Below are 27,315 nucleotides of genomic sequence, written 5' to 3'. Positions count from 1 at the left end.
CTCTCTTTCTCTCTCTTTCTCTCTCTCTCTCTCTTTTTGTTAAATGAGCCCTACAAGGTTTGTATTATTCTCACAATCCAACAGATGAGACCCAGAGGCATAGAAAACAACTAACCCAAAGTCGCAGTGTGTGGGATGGATGGTGGATTCGAAAATACACAGTCAGAAACACAAAAGCGCATTGTGACTTTTGTTTTTTAATCTACACAATTATCCGAGCTGAGATGGAGAGAAGGGGCGGGAACCTGTCTCACTGCCACACAGGACTCCCACAGAGCTTTGTGGCTGGGTCAGCCTGTCCTTGTCCCCAGGCTCTCTCCTCCCCTGTTCCCAGATTAGAGGCCCCTAAGAAGAGATCAGACATGTGGGAAGACAGAAAGCTTCTGTTTCCCAAGACTGCTCACAAATGCTGAGGCTCCGCCAGCAGGAAGAATAATCTGCACTCGGATGTCAGTTTGGAGGAGGGAAAGGCGGCTTAGCGTCTGCGTCCGCTACAGGAAGGCTGTTGGGGGCAGGCTGTTCCCGAAGGAAGTTAAAGCAGGAGAGGCCGGTTTTCTCATCTTGGTAAATTTGAGTGCTCAGCAGAGGTGAGCTGGCCGCACAAATCCCTGGAGGAGGGACTTGAGTCTGGTAGAGAGGAACACGCTCATACTAAACTAGTCCAGATACTTCTCAACATCTGTCTGAAACTGGCGCTTGCTTGCAAAGCCTATGGGCCAGGTTCAAGTCCTTACTACCCACTTAAAGCCAGATGCACAACGGTGGCACATGCATCCGGAGTTTGCAATAGCAAGAGGCCTTATCGTTTATTCTCATTCTCTCTCTCTACTTGCAAATAAAAAAATTAAAATATAAAAAGAAAAGCACTCCTTTAACCCCAGCACTCAGGAGGCAGAGGTAGGAGGATCGCCATGAGTTCAAGGCCACCCTGAGATTACATAGTGAATTCCAGGTCAGCCTGGGCTAGAATGAAACCCTACCTTACAAAAACAAAACAAAACAAACTGGAGCTGGAGAGATGAGTGGTTAAGGGTCTTGCCTGCAAAGCCTAAGGACCCATGTTCGACTCTCTAGATCCCACGTTAGCCAGACGCACAAAGGTGAGACAAGCACAAGGTTGCACATGTCCACTAGGTGGCGCAAAAAATCTCTAAATAACCAGTGGAGTTCAATTTCAGTGGCTGAGGCTCTGGTGCACCAATTTTCTCTCTCTCTCAAAAAATCTAGCAATAATGAAATACATTATTTTGTATGCTGGTTTTTAAATAAAAAACAAAATTAATTAATTAATCAAAATAAAAAGCACTGCATTCAGAAAAGACTGTTCTAAAAAATTGTTGGCAGTGTTCATGCTTCTCCATTCCCCACCTACTGTGCAAGAGCCCCCAATGCCAAACTATACCCAGGCACTGCTTTTAACTTCTGCCAATCTGATAAATACTGGTGTACCTTTTCTTATCCATATTCTTTGATTACTGTTGAGAGAGAACATTGTATCCTCGGACAGATACCATTAAGTTTTCTCTTGAGATGACTTTTTTTCATAGTCTCTGAAAACATTTGTATAACAAGCATATGTACTGTGACACAGTTTGAATTTTTGCCCCTTTTACCTCCCAGCTTCCTTAAACAAATCAGCACATCTATCCTTTGGCCTTTGGTGGTTTTTGTTTGTTTATAAGAGAGTGTGTGAGTAAGGGCACACCAAGGTCTCCTGCTACAGCAAACAAACTACTGTGTGCATCTGGTTTTACATGGGTACTGGGGAATTGAACCCAGGATGTCAGGCTTTACAAGCAAGTGTCTTTAACCCCTAAGCCATCTCCCCTACCCTTTTTGTTTGTTTTGTTTTTCTCAGGGTAAGGTGTCTCTCTAGCCCAGGCTGACCTGGAACTCACTAGCAGTCTCAGGGTGGCCTCAAACTCATGACCATCCACTTACCTCTACCTCCCAAGTGCTGGGATTAAAGGTGTGCACCAACATGCCTGGCTAGCCTTTGTTTGTTTTGTTTTTTGAGGTAGGGTTTCACTCTAGCCAGGGTGGCCTTTGTTTTTCAAAAGCTAAACTAAACCGGGAATGGAGGTGCACGCCTTTAATCCCAGCAGAGTAGAGGTAAGAGGATCACTGTGAGTTCAAGGCCACCCTGCGACTACAAAGTGAATTCCAGGTCAACCTGTGCTAGAGTGAGATCCTGCCTCGGAAAAAAAAAACAAACCACTAAACTAAAATTATTAAGCATAGCACTTTATGTTTTGTTTGTTGTCATGCTTTGAACTCAGGGCCTTAAGCATGCTAAGTACATGCTCCACCACGGAGCTACATGGAAATAGTGTTTGGACTGTCATGTCAGCCCTGTTGACCTTGCAAAGTCCTCCAGACCTTCTGCATGTAGATATTCCCACTCACCCAGGGAAAACAGGTAAGTCTCCAAGAACCAACCAATGCTTGCTACCGCCTTTCTGGTAATGCTGCCACTTGAGTTCCAGGTCCTCGCCACCCTGGTGAACACTGAGTGCTCACGGCCACACAGGTAGGCGAAGAATGTGGCTCTTCTGATTGTCACTGGGCAGGAATTTTTGCAGCCCGGGGATTGGACCAGGTGGGCATGAGTTAGTTTCTGCCAAGGTTTTAACAGACTGTGGAGAGGCACAGACCTGAGGACATCAAACCAGTGACCTATGGCACCACCAGTCATGACAGCACAGGCAAGAGTCTCCTGTCTCCTGTGGCTTCTTCTAGCCAGCCCTGTGCGGGCCGGGGTCAAGCCAGAGAAGACGAAGGTAAGTGAGCTCCAGAGAGGACGCAGCGGGGCTGACCTGAGCACCCGTGTGCCCTGCTCGAAGTCCTGCCCTCCAGCCCTTCGGGGATTCCTGCCTCCCCTGTCTTCCTTCTGGACTCCCCTAAGTCCTCCTCCTTCCTCCTTGGCGGTTCTTCACTGCATAACCTGCAGGTGAATTTGGGTGGGGAAAGGCCCCTTTGCGAGGTCCTTTCTCTGCTCCTCCAAGCACAAGCAAGTGACTTTAACCACTGAGCAATCTCTCTAGCCTCATAATGTCTTTTTTTTTTTTCTTTTTTGGTTTTTGGAGGGTTTCACTCTAGCCCAGGCTGACCTAGAATTCACTATGTAGTCTTAGGGTGGCCTCAGACTGATGTTGATCCTCCTACCTCTGCCTCCTGAGTGCTGGGATTAAAGGCGTGCACCACCATGCCCAGCTACCGTGTACTTTTGTATGCAACACTTGTAATAAATACATTCAAGTTTTGTTAATAATCACTACAGTTTACTGAAGCAGCTTCCTCATGTCTTATGTACTTCTCTTGGTGGTTTCCTTCCTGGGAGTCTTTATCTCTTCTCTATATGTTGATAACTCCAAAATCTTTTTTTGTTTGTTTATTTTTAAAAATTTTTTTTTGTTGTTGTTGTTTTTTGAGATAGGGTCAAAAATTAGCCCAGGCTGACCTGGAATTTACTATGTTGTCTCAGGGTGACCTCATGGTGATCCTCCTACCTCTGCCTCCTGAGTGCTGGGGTTAAAGGCATGCGCCACCTCACCCAGCTCCAGAATCTATTTTTTAATTTTACTTGTTTGAGTGTGTGTGTGAAAACAAACTCCAGACACATGCACTGCTTTGTGAGTCTGTCTTTATGTGGGTCCTGGGGAACTGAGCTCTCTCTGGTCCTCAGGCTCTGCAGCCAAGTGCCTTATCCATCTCTCCAGCCCAGCCCCCACCCTGAATCTTTCTTTTTTTTTTTTTGGTCTTTCAAGGTGGGGTGTTACTCTAGTCCAGGCTGACCTGGAATTCACTATATAGTCCCAGGATGATCTCAAACCTACATCAATCCTTCTACCTTGGCCCCACAAGAGCTGGGATTATAGACATGCACCAACACACCCGGCCTCCAAATCTTTTTGTTTTGTGTTTTCGAAGTAGGGTCTCACTCTAGTCTACGTTGACCTGGAATTCACTATGTAGTTTCAGGGTCACCTCAAACTCAGGGCAATCCTCCTACCTCTGCCTCCTGAGTGCTGGGATTAAAGATGTGCACCACCTTTAATCTATTTTTGATATCTAAAACTCAAGGCCTTTAACTCCAAGTAAACATCTCTTGCCTCTTCAAACTTTTCTTTAGATTTATTTATTTTTTATTTATTTATTAGAGACAGAGAGAGGGGGAGAGAGAGAGAGAGAGAGAAAGAGTGAGAATGGGTGCACCAGGGCCTCTAGCCACTGCAAAGGAACTCCAGATGCATGCACCACCATTTGCTTTTGGCTTACATGGGACCTGGAGAATCGAACCTGGGTCCTTAGGCTTCGTAGGCAAGCTCCTTAACCACTAAGCTATCTCTTCACCCCTCCAACTATTTTATATTTACTACTTAATTTTATTTTAATTTAGAGACAAGATCTTGCTATGTGTCTGTGGCTGACTTGTTAATTACTATGTATCCCAGCTGGCCTCAAACTCAGGGTCACCTTCCTGCCTCGGCCTACCAAGTGTTGGGAGCCTCAACCCCTGGCCTCAAACTCTGAAGATCTAGAAAATTATCTTGCTGACCTGGAATTCACTATGTAGTCTCAAACTCCATGATCCTCCTACCTCTGCCTTCCAAATGCTGGAATTAAAGAATTGCACCACCACACCCGGCCTAGCTGAGTTTTAAATTTGAAAACACTTTTTTTGCAAGAACTTTAATTCCCACTGTCACTATCTAACTGAGTCCTCTATTTTTCCGCAGTACAGCAATTATTCAAAAACTAGACATTTCAAGCAGTCTGTTAAACTCATCACACTCTAACAGGTGGGATTATCCCGTTTGGAACTCAACTGCCGTAGACCGAAGCCCGGACATCTGAAACCTTACATGCCAGTACTCAGAACCCAGGCTCGAGGGCATTATAACCCCGCTCCCTTCCCCCTGCAAGAGCTCTACTTGTGAATGAATTCACACCCCTTCCCATGAGATTTCATTGAGAGTTTTGGTAAGTATATAATTAAGCAGCATTCTTTTCTTTCATGTGGGTCTCCATTATAACTCCTCAGCTGATGGGAAAACTACTCCATCCAGGAAAGGCTTCTTGTTGGGCGGTGGGGGGGGGGGGTGTGAGCCCAAATAACTTGCCAACTGATTTGTAAACAATTTATGAACAAAGTCATGTAGTTATCAGATGAGCAGAAAACACATAGAAGAAACTAGTCAGAGGCCAAGAACCAGTGGATTTGGAATCCAAGGTGTCTAAACCTGGTCCCAGCCCTCCTCTCAGCTTATGGTCTAGCTGCCTGGCTGTGAAATGTGTCCCTGTGGCAGTAGAAGGGGCAGCCCACAGGAAGTAATGAGTGTGATGTCAGAGGTGATCAAACATTCCCTCACACACTGGGTTATCACTTCTGGGATATGAACTTATCCAGTGGTAATGTGTTGCGCCCCTCCCGCCAGCAGGAAGAACAACAACAACAGGATTCTTCTCAAGCACACTTTATTGGGAGCTCCAGACTGAAAGAGAGAAGGACCCTGACCCTACAGAGCCCCAAGCTTATATACTAGTGGTCAGATGATTGTGCAGTGTCGTCTGATTGGCTTAAGTCTCATCAGCTGACTATGCATCACCCAATCGGGATAGGTGAGCAGCCATGTTAGGATAACATCATGTGCTCATGCACAGACAATTAGGATACAAAAGCAGTAAACAAGCTGACACAGCAAAGCCTGATAAAGCCAGCAAGGCTTCCCACAGTAGCTGACACAGCAAAGCCTGATAAAGCCAGCATGGCTTCCCACAGTAATGTATGGGCTACACCAGCTTTTGGGTAAGTGAGCAACAATTATGCATATAGTGTGTTCTACAAAAAGGTCTGGTGAGGGGCTGGAGATGGCTTAGCAGTTAAAATCTGTGAAGCCTAAGGACCCAGGTTCAATTGTACAGGACCCTTGTAAGTCAGATGCACAAGGTGTCGCATGTATCTGTAGTTGGTTTGCAGTGGCTAGAGGCCCTGGTGTGCCCATTCCCTCACTCTATCCGCTTCTCTCTCTCTCTCTCAAAATAAATAAATAGGGGATAAAGAGATGGCTCAGTGGTTAAGGAGCTTTCCTGCAAAACCTAATGACCAGGGTTCAATTCCTCAGTCAGTACCCATGTAAAGCCAGATGTACAATCTGGTGCATGCATCTGGAGTTTGTTTGTGGTGGCTGAAGGTTCTGGTGAACCTATTCTCTCTCCCTCTCCCTTGCTCCCTCTCTGTCTCTCTTTCTTTCTTTCTATGTCTTTCTCTCTCTTCTGTCTCTCTGCATACAAATAATTTTTTTGTTTTTTGAGGTAAGGTTTCACTCTAGTCCAGGCTGACCTGGAATTCACTATGTAGTCTCAGGGTGGCCTTGAATTCACGGTGATCCAGCTACCTCTGCCTCCCGAATGCTAGAATTAAAGGTGTGTACCACCATGTCTGGCACAAATTAATTAATAAATAAGTTTTTAAAAAAAAGGTCTGGTGAGAACAGTCACCTCACTCTGCAATTGATAAGAGCCATGCGTGGAGGTGTTGTGATATATAGATCAGGCAGACTGAAATACATCTGGAAAAGTAACAAACATCTGGAATTAACTAGAATATCCAGACATGGGGGCTGGCGCCTGCAGTTAAGTGCTCAGGAGGCCGAGGCAGGAGGAATGCTATGAGTTTGAGGCCAGCCTGTCCTACACAGTGAGATCCAGTTTTCAGTCTCCTCATCACTCTTTCTTTTCTCAGTTAACACCTACACTATTCTCTGAGCACTTTGAAAGATCACACATGGGGATTTATGATTGATTACTCTACTATCACTTAAAAAAAAAAACTTGCAGATGGAGTGCTACAAAGATGTGAAGGGCACCATCTATGACTATGAGGCCATCTCTCTGGATGGGAAGGAGCGCATTCAGTTCAAGCAGTTCACTGGCAAATTCATCCTTTTCGTCAATGTGGCCACCTACTGTGATCTCACAGCTCAGTACCTTGGTAAGTGCCCATAGCACTATGTTTTTGAGACAGAATTTTCATATATATATGTATGGATACATACACACATGCATGTATATGTATGTATGTTTATTTGTTTTGTTTTGAGGTAGGGTCTTGCCATCTTCCTACTTCTGCCTCCCGAGGGCTGGGATTAAAGGCGTGTGCCATCTCGTCTAGCCTGTATTTGGTTTCTCAAGGTAGAGTCTCACTCTAGTCCAAGCTGACCTAGAACTCACTCTGTACTTCCAGGCTGGCCTCAAACTCACAGTGATCCCCATACCTTTGCCTTCCAAGTGCTAGGATTAAAGGTGTGTACCACCATGCCTGGATCCTGCTATTTTAAATCACACTTGGAACTATATTCTAATTCTGATTATGTACCAAAATAATTAAGTGACTTAAGTTTCTTGTTTCTGAGGTCAGCAAACAATGGCCTGCAGGCCAAACCTGGCCAGCTTGATCAGAAAACAGTTTTACTGGAACCCAGCCAGGCTGATCTGTGGCTCCTTTCATATCAGAAGGCAGAAGTCAGTGGTGCAGTGAGTTCTGGTGATGAAGACCATGGGATCTGCAAAGCTGAAACATTTACCATTCAGCTACTAATGCTCTTTGTTAGAATCTATTAATTATAAATAATAATGAGGCTGGGCATGGTCTCACACATCTTTAATCCCAGCACTTGGGAGGCAGAGGTAGAAGGATCACTGTGAGTTTGAGACCAGCCTGGGATTACTGAGTGAGTTCCAGGTCAGCCTGGGCTAGAGTGAGACCCTACCTTGAAAGACCAAAAATAATTAATAATAGTAACAATGGGTTTTGTTGTACATGCTCATACATTTAAATGATATATGTTGATCATATTTGCCTCCACTCCCTTCTCTTGTCCCTTGCTCATTCTCACACTATTCAACCAGTTCCCCTTCTGCTTGCATGCCTTTTTTCCCCTTTGATAACACAATGAGTTTAGTCAAGGTTGCTTGCAGAAGCATGGGTGTAGGGTTATTTACAGGAGCGTGGGAAAACTTACCAGTGGCTACACCATTGAAGGAGATGTCTCTTTCTCCCCAGCAACCATTAACTGCCTTTAGACCCTCCTGGAAGGCAGCACTGAGGACCCCCAACCCCCTTCCGTGATGAAATGTTGGTGGGCCCAATCTTGTGCAAGTCTTAAGCGGGTAATCACAACTGTTGAGCGTGTAAAGGTGCATCAGCCATGTAGTGCCTGGAAGACAGAATTCCACAGCTTTTCACTTCTTCCACCAGCTCTTACATTCATTCTGCCTTCTCTTCCATGTTGGGCTCTGTCGCAGTCAGCTTCATGTGGCTGGTATGAACCTCCAAACCAGGCACAGGCTATGGGAGGAATGGACTTGTTGATGTTTAGAGATCCAGGGGAAGTTCCATAATGGCAGAAGAAGCTGGCCCCCTTTACACAGACCCAAGCAGAGAGAGAAACCACCACCAGCGCCACAAACAGCCACGCTCAGGAAACCACTGGGAGAGCTCAAGCACTCTGCACCTGTTCAGGCTGGAATTCCAGACCTGCCCCAAACACACCTTAGAGCTGGATCCTACGGTCCACCCACAGGGACACCTCCTCCAGCCAGGCAGCTGGAGATCTAAAGCTTTAATAAACTCCTGATTCTGTTGGGAGACGTCCATTCAAACTACCATAGCCTTTGAGCCTTGGAGTGATATCCCATCTCAGCACTGTGATCAACCATGAATCTCTACAATAACCTCTGCAAAATGAAGCTTCCCTGACCAAAGCTGACAGCACCATTCATCTGTGGGCATAAAGTAAACATAAATATTTAGAGGGCAATTTGACTGGTACAACATATCCATCTAGCAAAACTACAGCAGTAACTTTTTTTTTTAATGAGAGAGAGAGAGAATTTGTATGCTGGGCCTCCAACCACTGCAATTCCACTTCAGATGTGTGTGCCATCTGGTGTGCATCTTTGTTCTTTAGTGAGGGGAGAATTTCATCTTATATTTTAGAGTTGGGTTTTTTGTTTTGTTTTGTTTGGGTTTTTGTTTTTTTGAAGTGGGGGTCTCACTGTGGCACAGGGCTGACCTGGAATTCACTGTGTAGTCTCAGAGTGGCCTCAAACTCACAGCACCCCTCCTACCTCTGCCTCCCGAGTGCTGGGATTAAAGGCGTGCGCTACCACGCCCAGCCAATTTTTAAAATAATGAATAAAGTTGGGCATGGTGCCACATGCCTTTAGTTCCAGCACTCAGAGGGGAGAGGTACGAGGATTGCTGTGAGTTCAAAGCCAGCCTGGGGTTTACAGAGTGAGTTCCAGGTCAGCCTGGGCTAGTGCGAGACCCTACCTTGAAAAATTTTTTAAAGAGAGCAAGAAAGAAGAGGAGAGGAGAGAAAGAGAGAGAGAGAGAAGGAAGGAAGGAAGGAAGGAAGGAAGGAAGGAAGGAGGGAAAGAACCAAAAGATGACAGCTGGCTGATTAGAATCCGAGTGGGGTGGGCTTGCAGTTGTCACAGGACTGAAGGCATGGGGCCCAGAAAGGGCTCGCAGAGAGAGACTCCACAGGGACACTTCCCCGCAGAGGATGAAGCCACTCAGGCTTCAGCTCTGGCTCATTCCTCAGGATCTTTAGGTAGAAATTATTCTCACTCTGTATCGAGAGGCTTAACTGGAAGGTTTTTATTGATTTATTCATTTTTAGTTCTGTTGCTTCTGTCAGATTTACCTGCACCCTGCTCGGCCTGAGAGAGAAGCTCCGTCCTCATTGCTCACGCCTTTCCCATTAGAAAAAGAAGGACACAATCTACTGATTAACAACTATGAAGACCTAGGTGATGGGCAGTGTTGCTCCTATGTGACTTAGTGTAAAATCCTCTGGGTTTTGAGTAGTGAAGGTGACTGGACCTCACCTAAGAAGAATGGAATGAGAAACTTCTCTGAAAGGGTTGGAGGGCACCCCAGTTTTAATGAAGGACCCCAGGAGATGCGGGAATGGCAGTTGAGAGCACATGTGGAGGATCTGGTGTCTACCTTCACACAGGCCACTCACAGCCTGTCTGATGCTGAGTGTCCTCCTCCCAGGGATGTCCCACCGCTCGGGACTCCAGACGGTCACCACGCCGTCCCTCTTCTACCCGCAGATCTGAACACACTGCAGGAAGAGCTGAAGGTCTTCAGCTTCGTTGTGCTGGGCTTTCCTTGCAATCAGTTTGGAAAGCAAGAACCTGGAGAAAACTCGGAGATTCTTCCCGGGCTCAAGTGAGTACCTGCCTGAAGCCGGGAGGCGGCTGTTACCTTTCTCCGCCTCAGCGCTGCCTGGGTGGCGCATTCACAGGCTGGGGGGGGGGGGGGGGGCAGGGGGGGCATCTGCTTACAAACCGATGTGAACAGGTGAGCGGCTCACAGTAACCATGACTCTGCACACCTCACTGTGTGGACTGTGGAAGGAGCAGACATTGCCTTGCCCAGAATCAACGAGAGGGGTAGAGACAGACTAGAATAGAGAAAAATCAAGTGAAGTGGGAAGAGCAGAATTCAAATCTAGCTGGGCATGGTGGCACACACCTTTAATCCCAGCACTTGGGAGGCAGAAGTAGGAGGATGGCCAGGAGTTCAAGCCCAGCCTGAGACTACATAGTGAATTCCAGGACACTTTGGGCTAGAGCGAGATTCTAACTTGAACAACCAAAAAAAAAAAAAAAGTTAAAAAACTGATCTCCCTGTTTCCGTCTGCCTCACCTCTGCCTCCTTCTCCCCTGGCATTCCATCAAAACCTTCTCCCTCACACCCTGGAGCTTCCTGAGAACCTGTCGCTTGTTGCAGGTATGTCCGCCCTGGAGAAGACTATGTCCCTAATTTCCAGCTTTTTGCGAAAGGGGATGTGAATGGTGAAAAAGAGCAAGGCCTCTTCACCTTTTTAAAGGTGAGTGAGCGCCATCTCGTCTCCCTCATCTTCCCGCCTCACCACACTTCCCCTGATGCCCCTAGTGTAGAGTTGGGGGGTTAGAATTTCCGTGCTGTGGTGTGGAGGAAATGGATCATGCTTGAATGACCTTTCTGGATGTAATTAGCCTTCAGCTGAGCACAGGGACGTGGGATAACCTGTTAGCATCTGCCGAGTGGGCGCAGTTGGCAAAGCTGTGAGCTGTGACAGCTTTTACCTGGGCGCACGGGTACTCATTCCTTCAAGATCCTCTTTTCCTAGTGAGCATCTACCACCTAAGAATAAGGACATGGAGAAGAATAAAACATACCTTCTCCCTTCGATGAGATTATATTTTGAAAGCTAGAAGCCAGCCTTTAATCCTAGCACCAGGGAGTCAGAGGTAGGATGATCACTGTGAATTCGAAGCCAGCCTGAGACTAAAAAGTGAGTTCTAGGTCAGTCTGGACCAGTAAGACTCTACCTAGAAGAAAAAGAGGGAGAGAGAGAATGTGTGTGCTACTATGAATGAACTTCAGACACATTTGTGAATCTAGCCTTACATGAGTACTGGGGAATTGAACCCAGGCCAGCCAGCTATGCATGCAAGTGCATTTAACTGCTGAGCCATCTCCCCAGCCAGAAACACTGATTAAAAAAAAAAGAAGAGGAAGAAAGAATTTATTTATTTGCATGTGTGTGGGAGGGGGTGCACACCAGGACCTCTTGCCATTTCAAATGAACACCAGACACTTGTGCCACTTTGTGCACCTAGTTTTTGTGGGTGGCCTGGGAACTAAATCTGGGACAGCAGACTTCTCAAGCCATCTTCCCAGCCCCTGAAGCACTGATGTTCACACACAGATAATGCCAGAGCTGTTAGGACCCTAAAAATCACTGGGGTGAATGGCTCCTACATGCCATGCCTAGTTCAGGTTAAGATTATTATGTAGGAACCGGAAAAAAAAATGATTATTTTGTAGCTTCAGTAAACTGAAGAAAGTAGATGTGAAGAGGATTCACAAATTCTACTCACCTAATTTATAGGACTGTCCTTTATTCAAAGGGCATGTAATGTATTCTTACAATGCCTTTTTAAGTATTTTATTTATTAGAGACAGATAAATGCATGCACCTTGTGCATCTGGCTTATATAGGTGCTAGGGAGTCGAACCTAGGTCCTTAGGCTTCACAGGCAAGCCCCTTAATCGCTAAGCCATCTCTCCAGCCCCATTACAATGTTGTTTTAAATTTTTAACTGAAGCTGGGCATGGTGGCGCATGCCTTTAATCCCAGCATTTTTATTTTGTTTTGTTTCTCAAGGTAGGGTCTCACTCTAGCCCAGGCTGACCTGGAATTCACTATGGAGTCTCAGGGTGGCCTCGAACTCACAGCGATCCTCCTACTTCTGCCTCCTGAGTGCTGGGATTAAAGGCTTGCACCACCACGCCCAGCCCCCAGCATTTTTTTAGCTGAGGGGTGGGAAGATGGCTCATTGTGTGAAGTGCTGGCTGTATAAGTGAGAGGGCCTGAGTTCAGATCCCCAGAATTCCCAGAACCCATGTAGACGCCAGGTGTGGTGATGCTCACCTGTAGGAGGGGAGACAGGTGGATCTCCTGGACAACTGGCTACTTAGACTGGCAGAATCAGCGAGCTCTGGGCTTAGTGAGAGACCGTGCCTCAGTCAACAAAGTGGAAAGTGAGTGAAAGAAGAGATCCCCACACCAACCTCTGGGTTACACACACACACAGGAACACACATGTGTAACCCCCACATACACACAGAAAATAATTATTTTTTTTTCTTATTTGATGACGTGTTAATGGCTTCTAAGTTGTTCCCAGAAGGTATTTATTGAGACTCTCCTGGCCTATGGGACCCTCGACCTGAGAAATGACAGTCTAATCCAATTCATTCATTTTGCATAAGGGGAAGAAAAGCTTGAGAGGTGACGCATCTCACATGACCAGTGACTGTGTGCCAGGGCCCTAGGGCAAGAGGGAGAAAGAGGAGCACACATTGGCTATACTATCAGCAGCTTTCCCGCCAGTGGGAACGAGGGTGATGATTCGGGAAACTTGAAGGGTTTACTAGTTATCACCGGAGGCTCAAATGTCCAGGACTGGGAGGGAGTGGTTACCTGCGCTGAGCCCAGATCATCGGGGCAGAAATGTCACCTCTCCTCTCCGCAGCGCGCCTGCCCTCACCCCTCCGAGACCGTGGCAGACTCACTCAAACGAGTGTCTTGGGAGCCCGTCCGGGTCCACGACATCCGCTGGAACTTCGAGAAGTTCCTGGTGGGGCCCGATGGAGTCCCCCTGATGCGCTGGGCCCACCAAGTGCCGGTGAGCGCCGTCAGGGCCGACATCCTGGCTTACTTGGAGCACCTCCAGACAATGTAGGTCGGCTGAGCTGTGAGCTGACAGCTTCCGGCTTCTCACCTAAAGACCTGTTCTTTAAAAATAAAAATAAAGTCCACTTTCTCGTCACGCCTTTACTAATGAATAGATTCTTCTTGCCTAAGAGTCACCTCCATGCTGCCAAAACTCCCAACGCTGTACCAAGTAGATTTATATTTGGAAGGCTACCACCATTTTTCCTGGAAAAAAATAGATGGGTGAATAGCAAAAGAATGAAAAACCTAAATCCTCCTGTTACAAATCAAATCACTTGCTGGCTCAGTAGTGTATCCCTGTAATCCAGCACTTGGGAGGCAGAGGCAGGAGAATCAGGAGTTCCAGGCCAGTCTGGGCTACATGAGAATAGTCTCAAAATAAATTAAAATGTATTAAAATATAAATAAATAAATAAATAAAATAAACAAACAACAACAAAAGATTGAATCAAGCCAGGCGTGGTGAGGCACACCTTTAATCCCAGCACTTGGGAGGTAGAGGTAGGAGGATTGCCTTGAGTTCAAGGCCACCCTGAGACTACAGAGTGAATTCCAGGTCAGCCTGGGCTAGAGTGAGACCCTACCTCAAAACCCAAAAAAGAAGATTGAATCGCTCATATATGTGAATAGCTCAGTCCACTCACATGTCTGGAAGAAGACCCTCCTTAGACTGTCTCACTTCCACCCTGAAGGTGTAGAAATAATCATACCAGGGGCTGGAGAGATGGTGCAGAGGTTAAAGCTACTTGATTGCAATGCCTAACGGCTTGGATTCGGTTCCCCAGTACCCGACCTAAAGCCAAGATGCACAAAGTGATGCATGCATCTGGAGTTAATTTGTAGTGGCAGGAGGCTCTGGTGTGTCCATTTCCTTCTTGCTCGCTCTCTCCCTCTTCCCTTGAAAATAAATTTAAAAAAAAATAGTCATACCCTCTAGGTTTCCACCTCCTCACACTTTTGACCCGTAAGGTAAATCGGTGTTGTTCATTCCCAGCTCCTTATTTAATTCAGCCTTCACCTGGAAAGGCCTTCCCCACCTCCCCTTGCCCAGAGAGAGCTGGGGCAGGAGCTTGAGTCACAGACAGGGAGGCGCCTCCATGCTGCCAGGACCCGAGAGGTTTCTTTTCATCCCACAAAAGCATGGCTTTGTCTGGTCTTTAGTGTGCTCAGATTCTCACTTCTGGGTAGGCGTGCCTTTTAGCTGTTGGAAGACAAAATTGTCCCCAAGATTCCTCACCTTCAGAACCAGCCCTGTTGTTCCCAATAAAATGTTTCCCGCACATTGAAGATCTCTGTGGTGTCTTTCTTTTCTAATTGTTGTTGAATTTTTATTTATTTGAAAGAGACAGACAGAGAGAAAGGGGGGGTAGAGAAAGAATGAGTGCACCAGGGCCTCCAGCCACCACAGACGAACTCCAGATGCATGCACCACCTTGTGCATCTGGCTCACAGGGGTCCTGGAGAATGGGGCCTCAAATTGGGGTCCTCAGGCTTCCCAGGAAAGCGTGTAACTGCTAAGCCACCTCTCCAGCCCCTCTGTGGTGTCTTTCTCATCTCAGCTAACCTTCCCCTTGCTGGCCCAACACACTGGAGCTGACGCGGCTCATGGGAGGAGAGTTAGCTTGAGCCTGCGATCTCGAGGGGACGCTTCGTGATGGCGGAGCGGAGGCTGGGCATCCATCTTGCCAAGGCAGGTGGAAGATGGCAGCAGGAGAGTGAGCTGAGCTCTGACGAGGGGGAGCTGGCTATAACACCCCTAAACCGCCCCCAACAGCACACTTCCTCCAGCAAGGCTGCACCTCTCAAATTGCCACTAGCTACGGACAATCATTCAAAACACACGAGTCTATGTGCAGGGGGGGGGGGAAGGTGTGGTTCATCTATTTTATTATTTATTTATTTTTATTTATTTATTTATTTTTCAAGGTAGGGTCTCACTCCAGCCCAGGCTGACCTGGAATTCACTATGTACCTTCAGGGTGGCTTTGAAGTTAGTGATCCTCCTACCTCTGCCTGCCGAGTGCTGGGATTAAAGGCGTGCGTCCAGAGGGGACATGATTCAAACCACCATCATCATTTTACACTGAAGCCACCCAGCCTCCCATTTCCTGAGCGGAGCAAAGTGCCACACCTCCTCAGATGGGACATACCCCCCAGATGCCTGGCAAGTTGTCACTTGCAGGCTTTTGACACCTGCATTCAGGAACTGCCTTAGGCTACGTTTCTCCTTTGGGGTAACCAATGAAGGGGTCTGTGAGGGGCATAAAGACTTGACCTTGCCTGTTCAGCTCAGGACAGCTCCAAAGGCCCATCGCAGCTCCAGGGACACCTGAGGCACCCGCTGGTGTCCAGGCTGCCACCCAGTCATCTCTTCTGGTAAAGTGTGCATCTCACGCTATATGTTCTAGTCTGTGAATGGGATGACGGTCAAATTCAATATACACATCAACTAGAGCTCCAGCTCCCAGTGCTGTCCTGAGGTAATGCCCTTAGTATTCTATTTATTTATTATTTGGGTGTTTTTTTTTTTAAGGTAGGGTCTCACCCAGAGTGAAACACTACCTCGAAAAAATAAAATATTTTTTTTTAAAAAGCCAAAGTAATACCCTAGTCGGGCGTGGTGGTGCACGCCTTTTAACCCCAGCACTCGTGAGGGAGAGGTAGGAGGATCACTGTGAGTTCTAGGCCACTCTGACACTACATAGTGAATTCCAGGTCAGCCTGGGCTAGAGTGAGACCCTACCTCAAAAAAAAAGGAAGGCCCTACTGAGAGGTCGGTTTGATCTTTATCTGTAAAAAGGGTAGCCTTTGAAGCCCAGCGTAGTGGCGCACATTTTTAATCCCAGCATTTGGGAGGCAGAGGTAGGAGGATCACCGTGAGACTAGAGTGAATCCCAGGTCAGCCTGGGCTAGAGCGAGACCCTATGTCGAAAGAAGTGTAGCTATGGTGGTGCGTAACGGTAATCCTAGTGCCGAGCCTTGATGTGAGTTATAGACCAGCCTGGCCTACACAGTGAGTGCAGGGCTAGCCTGGACTACAGCAGACTGAGGCCCTGTATACACTTTTCAAAAGAAAATTATTGATTTTCTGCATTTACTTGGCCTGGGTTGCATCTATTTTTTTTTTATTAAAAATCATTCATTGTTATGACGGCACGGGGGAGTTAACACTCTCTCTCTCCCCCTCTCTCTCTCTCTCTCTCTCTCTCTCTCTCTCTCTCTCTCTCTCTCTCTCTCTCTCTCGTCTTAGGTTAGACTATGAGCGCTGGAGGAGAGCTGCGTGGTGGGCCGGAGCCCGCTGAGCGGCGCAGAGCAGCTGCGGGGTGGGGACAGCGACGGAAAGGGGATGCGGCATCCGACACGCGTGGCTTCACGCAAATATTTCCCGGTAACATTGGAGGAATTTAAAAGCGGGGTTGAAATGCGGGGAAATGAAGGCTGCGGTGACTGCCGCGCTGCCTCCAGGTTGCCCTCCGTGATACGTTCGGTGCTTGGTGCCTTTAGTTCGTATTGTGATTAACCTACATCAAGAACTGCATTAATCAGAAACTATCTCCACCGATGTTTCCCACGCCCGTTTCCTGCAGCTCCAGTGGCGCAATCGGTTAGCGCGCGGTACTTATACGACAGTACGTGGTGAGCCATGCCGAGGTTGTGAGTTCGAGCCTCACCTGGAGCAATTTTTCTACTGCAGAATTTAAGATTATGGTGATTGCCGGCTTCACGATTATTTTGTTTTGTTTTGTTTTGTTTTGTTTTTTTTCAAGGTAGGGTCTCCGTCTAGCCCAGGCTGACCTGGAATTCACTATGTAGTCTCAAGGTGGCCTCGAACTCACGGCAATCCTCCTACCTCTGTCTCCCAAGTTATGGGACTAAAGGCCGGCTTCACGATTTTTAAAAACAGTTTTTAAACATTATTCAGTTCTGAAAGAAACATGATTAGCTTAATCTCAGGTGTAAAATTCAGGTTCATGAAAAAAAATTCCTGGGGGCTAGAGGGATGGCTTAGAGGTTTAGGCACTTGCCTGCAAAGCTAAAGCACCCAGGTTCAACTCCCCAGTACCCACATAAGGCAGATGTGCAAGGGGGCGCAGTGGCTAGAGCCCTGGCACACCCATTCTCTGTCTCTGCTTGCAAATAAATAAATTAATTAAATAATAATTTAAAAAAATACTGAAAGCCTGGTGTGGTGGTGCACATCCTTAATCCTAGCACTTTTGGTAGGAGGATCACCGTGAATTCGAGACCAGCCTGAGATTACATAGTGAAGTCCAGGTCAGCCTGCGCTATAGCGAGACCCTACTTCGAAGAAAAAAAAAAACCTGTGTACCTCTATACCTCTCTACATATGTGTGTATATGTATGTGTATATATATATACACACATATATCTATATATATGTTATATATATACATGTATATCTATATATATGTGTTATATATATGCATATATATATCTATATATATATCTATATATATTATATATATATACTATATATCTATCTATCTATATATGTCATATGTTTTCATATAGAGAGATATAGATATATATGTTTTGGAGGGCAGTTTGATGGGTAGTCAGCCCCCTCTGTCTTTATCTCCTCTTTTTCATTCTCCTGGGCTTCCCTGAGAAGCCTTATGACCCCTAACAAGGCCCTGATGCCCGTAGTTGTGGCTGGAAGCACGAAGATGAAGTCTTGGGGAAGAAATTGGTTCGTTGCAGCCCTGCAACTGAGCAGGAAACCTGCGTGGTGGCCACTCAGCTCACCAGGCCTCAGGTATTATCTGAGACATCCAGAAACGCAGGTTTCCAGCTCTCCGGCTTAACCCAAGGTTAACCCTAGGTTAGACATCCTCTGCCCGGCGGGTTCTCTCCCAGCTGGGCGCGTTTCCGTCCACCGGGGCCAGCCAGAGCTGCCTACCTAGTAAATTCTGTTTCTGAACGTGACTCGCAGACCAACTTGGATGAATAGGAAATAACAGCGAGGCCGCGGCGGTGCCTCACGACTGAAATCCCAGCAATTGAGGCTGGGACCTAAGGGTCATGATGAATTTGAGGACAGACACCTTGTTCTACAGAGTAAGACTCTGTCTCAAAATAAATAAAATAATAAAATTATTTAGGGCTGGAGAGACGGCTTAGCAGTTAAGGCATTTGCCTATAAAGGCTAACGGAATCTGGTTCGATTCCCCAGTACCCAGGTAAAGCCAGCTGCACAGTGGATTGAAGTTCGTTTGCAGTGGCTGGAGGCCCTGGAGCACCCGTTCTCTGTGTGTGCCTTCTATTTCTCTCTTTCTCTCTCTCTCTCTGCTTGCAAATAAATATTTTTAATTTTAAAAAACTGGAAAATTTATTTATCAAGGTGAACTATAGCTGCTATTCAGAATTTTTTATTTAGTTATTTTTTATTTATTTTATTTTATTTTATTTTTTTTTTTTTTGAGGTAGTGTCTTGCTGTAGCCCAGACTGACCTGGAATTAATCTCAGGCTGGCCTCGAACTGAGAAATCCTCCTACTTCAGCCTCCCGAATGCTGGGATTAAAGGCGTGCATCACCACGACCAGTTTGCAATTATTATCGTTATTTTATTGTTATTATTTGTTACTTTGTTTTTTTCGAGGTAGGGTCTCACTCTGGCCCAGGCTGACCTGGAATTCACTATGTAGTCTCAGGGTGGCCTCGAATTCACAGCGATCCTCCTACCTCTGCCTCCCGAGTGCTGGGATTAAAGGCGTGCGCCACCACGCCCTGCAATTTTATTATTTTATTTGAGACAGTGTTTCACGTAGCTCAGGCTGGCTTTGAACTGCATATGTAGACCAAACCAGCCTTCAACTCCCCATATTCCTACAGCCGCCTCTCCAGGGCCGGAGTTACAGGTGTGCACCGTCCTGCTCAGATAATGTAATCTTGAACGGAAATAAGTGCTGGCATCCCTGATCTGTTTGCTACCAGTCTCAAACAGAATGTCTTCAGTTCTGAAGAGCTATGTATGCACACGTCAAAAAACAAAGCTGTCCTGACACTTGTTAAATTCTTCTGGTTACAGAAGAAAAGCGGCAGGAGACGCCACGAAGGACCGGCAGGGAGAATCCAAGTTTTCACAACCTGAAAGTCTGCGAAGATGCAGCTTGAGACTTGAGAGAGGAAAATAAAGAAAACAGGCCAACCACGAAGGGATTCGAACCCTCAATCTTCTGATCCGAAGTCAGACGCCTTATCCATTAGGCCACGTGGTCCCACAGCCCTGAAGCACCGAAAAGTCTCCCATGTACCTAGAAGCTGAACCGTTTAAATGCTTGGCGCGGTTTTAACCGAATGGCACGACCTTTGATGTTTACTGAATTTCGAAGGTGCCGCCTCCATACCAACGCCCAGTCGCTTCTCCAATCAATGGCGCACAGCAACAAGGGGGTCAAGACCCACGGGGTGGACAAGGAAGACCTTTCCTTCCTGTGACCCCGGCGCCCAGCACCCAAGGAGGACCCGGCCCTGCGCCTGGAGACCGCGGGGTGTGGACCCCCACGCGGACACCTTCGTAGTGATGCCCGCGTCCAGCGCGCGGTGCCCTGGGCATCCTTCGGACGTCCAGGAACGGGTGCCATCCGCTGGCCGAGGCTGGGTGCGGCTGGGAGGGGAGCCGATGGAGGAGCGAGCTGCGATCACGGCGGCGGCGGCGCGGGGCGTGCTCCGACCTCCCTCCGTGCCCCCCACCCCAACACCGGGGTCCCTGCACCGGCGGCCACCGCGGGGCCGGCAGCCGCGCTTACTGCTTAGGCGCGCATCCTCCGCGAGCCTGCTGCGCGTGGGGGCTCTTTACCCCAAAGTGTGGAGGCGCTGCAGAATTACTTTTTGGAAACTCCGCTAAGTAGACACGGCATCCTGAGGACGATGGCCTCTCTCCTGCCCTCCAGGAAGCACCTGGAGATTCCCTCCCGAAGCCACTTAGTGTCCCTTTACCCAGAGGCTCAGGCAACACCCAGGGTCCAAACTTATTCAGACCTGAAAAACCAGAGTGAAAACCAACAAACAGGAGAGATGGCTTAGCGGTTAAGGCACTTGCCCTGCAAAGCCAAAGGCCTAAGCACACCTTTTTGGCCTCCAAAGGTAGGAGGCCAACCCTAGGACTATATAGTGAATGCCTGGGATAGGGTGAAACCTTCCTCAAGAAAGTTAAAATAAAAAAAAAAATAATAGCAGCATTTTAACTTTTTTAATCTCTTTTTTTTAAATATGGAGGCTTTGTCTTTTTCTTTTTTTTTTTTTCCTTTCTTTCTTTCTTTTAAGTAGCATTTTAAGCTTTCACTGAAACTATGCACAGTGATAAAGAAAAGATGCATTGGCCGGGAATCGAACCCGGGCCTCCCGCGTGGCAGGCGAGAATTCTACCACTGAACCACCAATGCGATGCCCTCGCAGCTGCTTAGGACTGAGCACATGAGGAGTCTGCTTCATGCCCTGGGCAAGGCTGTCAGGTTGTTCCGCGCGGCCCTCGCACGCTCTCGCTCGGGCTGACACCTCCCCGCCTCAAGGTCGAGCCATACCGCGCCACTGTGGGCTCAGCCGGGCCCGAGAGCGTTCCCACCAAGCTCGGTCCACGCACGGCACCCGGAGCACCTCCACCGAGGCCTGCACTTCCCCGGGGAGAGCGGCTTGAGAGCCATTCCTTTCGTCTCGTCAAAGCCCCGAGTCCGCTCACGGGCTGCGTGCGTGGGTCCTTGCGGTCAGAAAACCTGCCCAGAGCGGCCAGGGCTCGTCCTCCGCCCGGGCCCGTCGCTCACCCCGCAGCCGCGGCTTCGCGGTGAGCCCTGCTTGTCCCCGCCTTCGGCCTTCTGCAAATACGAGCATCCACAGACGACAGAAAATCCTGTCTCCAAACGTACAGAAATGAAGTCATGTCAGATTACGAAGCTATTCTATGAGCTGCTGTTCTTCATTCGGCATTTCATTGAGAGAGAGAGAGAGAGAGAGAGAGAGAGAGAGAGAGAGAAGCATTATGTGCTTTCTGTGATGCTAGGTTATTGCTTCTTAATGATGAATTGTTATTTAAAGAGGAAACGCCCATACTTAAGGGGAAAGTAGGTGTGCGGCTCTGTGAGACGGCTAGGGACTGCGCAGCGCTCTGCGGGTCCCGAAGAGCAGGCCAACGGTGAGCGGGGGAGGCGGGCCCAGGGAGCCCGAGGTTTTCAAAGGTGGAGTTTGCAACCCGGACTAGCTTGTCAGTCAACGACTATCAGTAACAAAAACAGGCTAAAATAAATAAATAAATAAATAAATAAATAAATAAATAAATAAAGAAAGAAAGAAAGAAAGAAAGAAAGAAAGAAAGAAAGAAAGAAAGAAAGAAAGAAAGAAAGAAAGAAAGAAAGAGAAAGAAAGAAAGAAAGAAAGAGGAAGGAAGGAAGGAAGGAAGGAAGGAAGGAAGGAAGGAAGGAAGGAAGGAAGGAAGGAGGGAGGGAAGGAAGGAAGGAAGAAAAGAAAAGAAAAGAAAGCAAGCAAGCAAGCAGGAAGGAAGAAGCTCAGGATTGCATAATCTTAAGAATCATGGGGGTTCGAGGGCAACCTGAGACTACAAAGTGAATTCCAGGTCAGCCTGGACTAGAGTGAGACCCTACCTCGAAAAACAAAAAAAAAATCATGGTGGCCCAAGTCCTTCTGATCTAGGCCACCCCCCAAAAAAAGAATCAAACTCCTAACCCAAGTTTCAGATCCAAACCCAACCTGGGGAAACAAGCTGAAGGAGAATGAAGAGAGGGAGAGAGGAGAGAGAAAAAGAGACCAAGTCTGTAAGAGAGACATTCACTAACTCACTCATTTCCCAAGTGTGGTTCAAGAAGGGACGTGGAGAGACACTGGTCAGTGCCGGTAGAACTTTCGACCAAAACTAATCCACAGGCCCCACTGGGATTCGAACCCAGGATCTCCTGTTTACAAGACAGGCGCTTTAACCAACTAAGCCATGGAGCCAGATGCTTTAGCTGCCTCAGCAAAATAACTTTTACTGGAATCCTAATGTCCATGTGATTTTTTTTTTTTTTTAAATGTATTTTTATGATTTTTTAAAAAGTATTGATTCCAATTCGCATGCTTGGACCACATGGAAAGATCCTGAAAAGAACAAAAAAGCTGTCTCTCCACAGAAACGCTTAGCTCCTGTCCCATCAGACCCAGAGCCATGATGTTGAGTTGTGAGGAGTACAAACCACAGCCCAGGATAACTCCCTCTGAGTTCTGAATCCTTGACAGGGAGTTTTGGGGGCCAGAAATGTGTGGGCATCTGTGAGAGAGACACATTCTCTTTCTCTCGGTGCCCACCCTCTTTCCTTGAATAAAGCTGTTGGCCAAACTTTATATTTGTCTGTTTTGTTTAAGCAAAGGTGGCCTGTGATTGCAGGAGTGAGCCACCACACCCAACTTATCATTTTTTAAAAAAAAAAATTTGGGGAAATGTTGCTGATTGCTTATCTAAATCCTAATATATCTTTTCATTTAAAAAAATCCCCCCTCCAAGCCAGGCCATGGTGGCACACACCTTTAATCCCAGCACTCGAGAGACAGAGGTAGGAGGATCTCTGTGAGTTCAAGGCTAGCCTGAGACTACATAGTGAATTCTAGGTCAGCCTGAGCTACAGTGAGACCCTACCTCGAAACCCCACCCCACCCAAAAGAGATTTTAAAAATGCCCCCTCCATTCTTCCTGTCCCAGTGGTCAGCTAACACATGGGAAAGGCATATTCTCAGAACTAGGGGCAGAGTCTAAAATAAATTGTCTACCAAACGTACACACACAAAGCAGAAACTTTCAGTTGATCCCAGATTCATTAACAAGGAGGATAAAAAGTCACAAAACCAAAAATAGTATCTGTTCACACTGCATTGTCCTAGAAGGCATCTAACAGGCCCAATGTAATTTCTACAGAATGAGGCAGAGTAATCCCACCTCAGGAAGAGAGATTAAGCATTTCTGACAGCTGTGCACCCCCAACCACCTCCACCACCCCAACCCAGGTAATGCAGATTGCAAAACTCAGTATACTAGAAAGAAAACAGTAAACATTATTATATGACAAGGTGGCCGAGTGGTTAAGGCGATGGACTGCTAATCCATTGTGCTCTGCACGCGTGGGTTCGAATCCCATCCTTGTCGAGTGTGGCATTTCTTTGGTAAACTTATTTAAAAAAAAAAAAAGTCCATTATTGGACTGTCCTCCCACCCCCAGCAAGTAAGTGGATCCAAGGTTTTAAAAGATGGTCTGATTTTTCATGTCTCAGTTGGCATGACTGCAGAGCTAACCTTCGTACTGAGCACCTCTTGGTCTGCCTGGCCGTCCACTTCAGCAGCAATCCTCCTTACCTTGAACTCCTGAGTTCAGGGATTGCAGGCGTGAGCCAGCATGATCAACTCTCATTCGTTTTTAAAATCAACTTTATTGGGGTATAATTTAAACACAGTAAAATGCACCACAAAAAATGATAAGGCTTGGGAAGGACTGGGGAGATGAGCCAGCAGTGAAAGGCTCCTGTGTGCAAAGCCTGACAGCTGGGCTGGGCTCCCCAGTTCCCACATAAAGCCAGGTGCACAAAGAGACACATGCAGCTGAAGTTCATTTGCAGTGCAAGAGGCCACTTAAAAGAGGCCTCATAAAATCTAGATCTGCCTTCTGTCTTCCCAAAGCTAATTTACGCACAAAAGTGAGTGCCGCAATCTCTGAGTTATATTGTGTAGGTTAGCCTCTTCTTTTTGACCCAGCTCTTCCAAAGTTTCGGTTACCACCGAGTTCGTTACTGACATTGTATTAAACTACAACGTAAATACATATTCTGCTCATGTCATTGGTCCCATGGTGTAATGGTTAGCACTCTGGACTTTGAATCCAGCAATCCGAGTTCGAATCTCGGTGGGACCTCTGGAGGAGATATCTTTTATAATTTCTGGCTTGACATTTGAATGCAGAAAAACTCGTTCCTCAGCTCTGTCTGCCTTTCAAAGTGAACAGAATTCCAAGACACTCGGAGAATCAGGCTGATGCACCTCAGCTGTCCCACTTGCCCTGGCCCCCTGACTCTGGGTGTGTGTGTGTGTTGTTTGGGATTTTTTGGAGGGTCTCATATAGTCCAGATTGGCATGAAACTCAGTAGTTGTGTGAGGATGCCACTGCCTCCTACATGAGAAGCTTCTTAACTTTGATATTTAATTTTCTCATGTGCAGGAAAACAAGTCAATGCCTACTCTCCAGTAGCTATGGGCCATCAATACTTCTAGGTCATATTATGAATTAACATTGGTTACACAGAGAAACTGTAACAAATCAAGCTTGTGAAAACTTACAAATTTGTTAATCTTATGAAAACATTATTCAAAGTCCCATGGTGTTGTACTCATTTGCATGGTGTAGGGTGGTGCTGGTTTAATTACAGAAGAGCATAATTTCTCTCTGGTGGTATTGCCCTAGCTGAGGTAATCCTGTCTTCCTGCACCTTGCCCATGGTATCGTGCTGAGACCTCATTCTTTTCTGAATGGCCTGACAGCTATGCAAGCTGCTTATAACCCCAGACATTCCTGCAGCCACCAGGGTGAGTAGAACAAGGGCTTCAGTCGTTGCTGGTTGAGACTGCAGGTGAAGACCATTCGGAAGGCCACTGGGCAAAGTGTACTGGTTAGGGAAAAAATATGTTATTTGTGTTATTCCTTTTCTTTTGTGTTTTGAGGTGAGGTCTCATGTAGCTGGGGCTAGCCCAGAGCTCACTGTGTAGCTAAGGGTGACTTTGATCTCCCGATCCTCCTGCCTCCACATCCCAAATACTAGGAAGGCGGCCACGCACCGCCACACCCAACTGTGTCATGTACTCATGAGACCGAAATAGAAACATCTGTCTTATGTCATGTATGTTAAAGCATGAATAATATGATTCTGGAGAATCATGGATAGTCTCGGCTATCTCTGGGAAATGTGGCTAGGTGGCTAAGGAATAAGGATGGGTACAAGATGTTTGTATACATTTTTATGCTTTTGGAGCCATGTGAATGCAACGCTTATTCAAAAACAAGAAAGACCCTCAGGAGGCAGAGGCAGGAGAATCGCTTTGAATTTGAGGCAACTCTCGTGCATACATATGTAGTGAATTCCAGGTCAGCCTGGACTAGGGCAAGCAAGATCCTACCTTGAAAAACAAAAACAAATAAAAAGAAATAAAAAATAAATGAAAGTGGGGGGAGGGAGGGAAGGAGGAATTACCCACAAAGGCTCTACAAAAGGAAGTCATAGATCACAAAGGGACTCCTTGGATTTAACTGAGACCATTGAATAGAGTGTGTTTTTCAGTCTTAAGTCTGCAAGCAGAAGAGCTCCTCCTCTTCAACACCAGTGATAAAAGTAAAAGTATTTTATTAGAGGAGGGCTTGAGGTTAGCAAAGATGGTGAATGCAGGAAGCTTAAAATTAGGCTGAAAATAACCTGCAAGATTGCTGATTTGTACACATCCCTGTGGGTGATTCCACTACTTGTTTTAAGTCTGCCAGGCTAGGGTTTCCAACAACTTCCTCATTTATCCAAGAGACTCTAGCCAGGTTTGATGCTGCATGTCTATAATCCCAGCACTAAGGATGCTGAGGAGAGAGGATTGCCTCAAATTCAGAGCAAGCCAGTACTACACAGTGAGTCCTGAGTCAACTTTGGTTTACAGAGTGAAACCTTCTCTCAAAAAAAAAAAAACTCTGGAAAAGACATCATGTCTTCTGTCCTCAAAGAGGAAAAACATTCAAACAATCCAAGAAAGGAAGATAGGAAGACATAGGGAAATCGTACTGCGGTAGAGGTGAGTGAGGACACATTTGTCAATTTAGCTCTTAAAAAGCAGAAAAAATACAAACGACGAGGGTGGGATTCGAACCCACGCGTGCAGAGCACAATGGATTAGCAGTCCATCGCCTTAACCACTCGGCCACCTCGTCACACATGCAGGTGGTGAGGTTATCTCAATCCTCACCACAATCAGTTCCTCCCAACGACAACTTACCCCAGAATTCCTGCTTTCTGGGAAGTTTCCGAAGCCCCCACCCCGAGGTCCCCTTGTCCTTGCTTAGCTAGGAGACATCTTGCTCCTTGACTGGGGATTGGACGCCATCCTTCTGCGTTATGCATATGTGTGCAGCAGATGAAAATGGAAGAGCAGAAACAAAAACAACAAAACACACATGCCTGATGTGGTTGCCTCTGTTCTCAGCCTGAGATGATTGCACACCGTCCTCCTGCCCAACATCCTTCCTGTCCACATGTGACAGGCATCCCTTATTCCTGTCAGCTTCAGACAACCTCTTCCAAAAGCCCATGGCTTGGAAGGTCATTGTCACTAGGAGGGAAGGAAGTTCTATTTGGATCTGGGGAAATGCCTCAGTGTAAAGTCTAAAAACTTGAGTTTGATTCTCTGATACCCACTGGTCTGAAATTGCAGCATTTTTTTTTTCTGTTGTTGTTTAAGGTTTAGAGAGACTTTATTAATTTCGGAAAAGGAAAGAGGAACTACAGAACTTTATTCTTAACTAACGTGCCATTGTTTCTTCCTTGGGATGAAATGAAATCTCTACCTTGCATGCTTTCATTGATTATCACAGATTCAACATAAGTACGTCTCATGATGGGGTGCCATCCTGTCCCTGTTTTAGGGGGCTAAGGGCTTATCCATTCAGCCAGTTGACAGTTCTGTGCATTCTTTTGAATGAAGTCTGTTACTGTCAAGTTTCCAGAAGGCTTGAGTTAGGACACTTGTCCATTGTCAAACCACTCTGATTTCTTTCTTTTGCTCCTCTGTCCTTAAAACTGGTGACCTCAAGGCCATTTCTGGAGCTGGAAGTGTAGCCCAGTGAAAGAAGGAGGTCCAGAAGTCCACCTCAGTGTTACAAAGGGACTGTATTTGTGAGCCGTCAAGGGTGTCTCCCCTGTTAGACAATCGCTTTGTTAGACAAATTTTTCTCCACAAAGGCAATTTGTTTTTTCTCCAATTAGAGA

At 46.7% G+C, this 27,315-nt stretch overlaps 1 protein-coding gene and 7 non-coding genes across 8 annotated transcripts; 4 read left to right on the top strand and 4 right to left on the bottom strand.

The window, feature by feature from the left end:
- The first annotated feature begins 2,693 nt into the window (after positions 1 to 2,693).
- LOC101613219 (epididymal secretory glutathione peroxidase) lies at positions 2,694 to 13,314 on the top strand. Its single transcript, XM_004670820.2, has 5 exons — positions 2,694 to 2,780; positions 6,841 to 6,994; positions 10,129 to 10,246; positions 10,811 to 10,910; positions 13,105 to 13,314. Exons 1-5 carry the CDS (start codon positions 2,694 to 2,696, stop codon positions 13,312 to 13,314), a joined length of 669 nt encoding a protein of 222 aa, XP_004670877.2.
- A 3,579-nt stretch (positions 13,315 to 16,893) lies between these two features.
- Positions 16,894 to 16,986, top strand: Trnai-uau. Its single transcript is given in 2 exon segments — positions 16,894 to 16,931; positions 16,951 to 16,986. It is a non-coding gene; the product is annotated as a tRNA-Ile (tRNA).
- Positions 16,987 to 19,474: 2,488 nt separating this feature from the next.
- Trnar-ucg lies at positions 19,475 to 19,547 on the bottom strand. Its single transcript has one exon. It is a non-coding gene; the product is annotated as a tRNA-Arg (tRNA).
- A 1,096-nt stretch (positions 19,548 to 20,643) lies between these two features.
- Positions 20,644 to 20,714, bottom strand: Trnag-gcc. Its single transcript has one exon. It is a non-coding gene; the product is annotated as a tRNA-Gly (tRNA).
- A 1,487-nt stretch (positions 20,715 to 22,201) lies between these two features.
- On the bottom strand, positions 22,202 to 22,275 carry Trnat-ugu. Its single transcript has one exon. It is a non-coding gene; the product is annotated as a tRNA-Thr (tRNA).
- Positions 22,276 to 23,373: 1,098 nt separating this feature from the next.
- On the top strand, positions 23,374 to 23,455 carry Trnas-gcu. Its single transcript has one exon. It is a non-coding gene; the product is annotated as a tRNA-Ser (tRNA).
- A 688-nt stretch (positions 23,456 to 24,143) lies between these two features.
- On the top strand, positions 24,144 to 24,215 carry Trnaq-uug. The gene has a single exon. It is a non-coding gene; the product is annotated as a tRNA-Gln (tRNA).
- A 1,964-nt stretch (positions 24,216 to 26,179) lies between these two features.
- Positions 26,180 to 26,261, bottom strand: Trnas-gcu. The gene has a single exon. It is a non-coding gene; the product is annotated as a tRNA-Ser (tRNA).
- Positions 26,262 to 27,315: the final 1,054 nt, after the last annotated feature.

Source organism: Jaculus jaculus, chromosome 13, assembly GCF_020740685.1.
Source record: "Jaculus jaculus isolate mJacJac1 chromosome 13, mJacJac1.mat.Y.cur, whole genome shotgun sequence".
In the NCBI taxonomy this organism is placed as follows: Eukaryota; Metazoa; Chordata; class Mammalia; order Rodentia; family Dipodidae; genus Jaculus; species Jaculus jaculus.
This window is presented reverse-complemented; position numbering and strand designations above follow the sequence as displayed.

What these genes read in the sequence shown, in the direction of transcription:
- LOC101613219 (XM_004670820.2), top strand. Translation starts at nt 2,694, where the DNA reads ATGACAGCACAGGCAAGAGTCTCCTGTCTCCTGTGGCTTCTTCTAGCC. An exon ending in TCTCACAGCTCAGTACCTTG is followed by an intron (nt 6,995 to 10,128) that starts GTAAGTGCCCAT and finishes TTCTACCCGCAG; the next exon opens with ATCTGAACACACTGCAGGAA. An exon ending in GAGATTCTTCCCGGGCTCAA is followed by an intron (nt 10,247 to 10,810) that starts GTGAGTACCTGC and finishes CGCTTGTTGCAG; the next exon opens with GTATGTCCGCCCTGGAGAAG.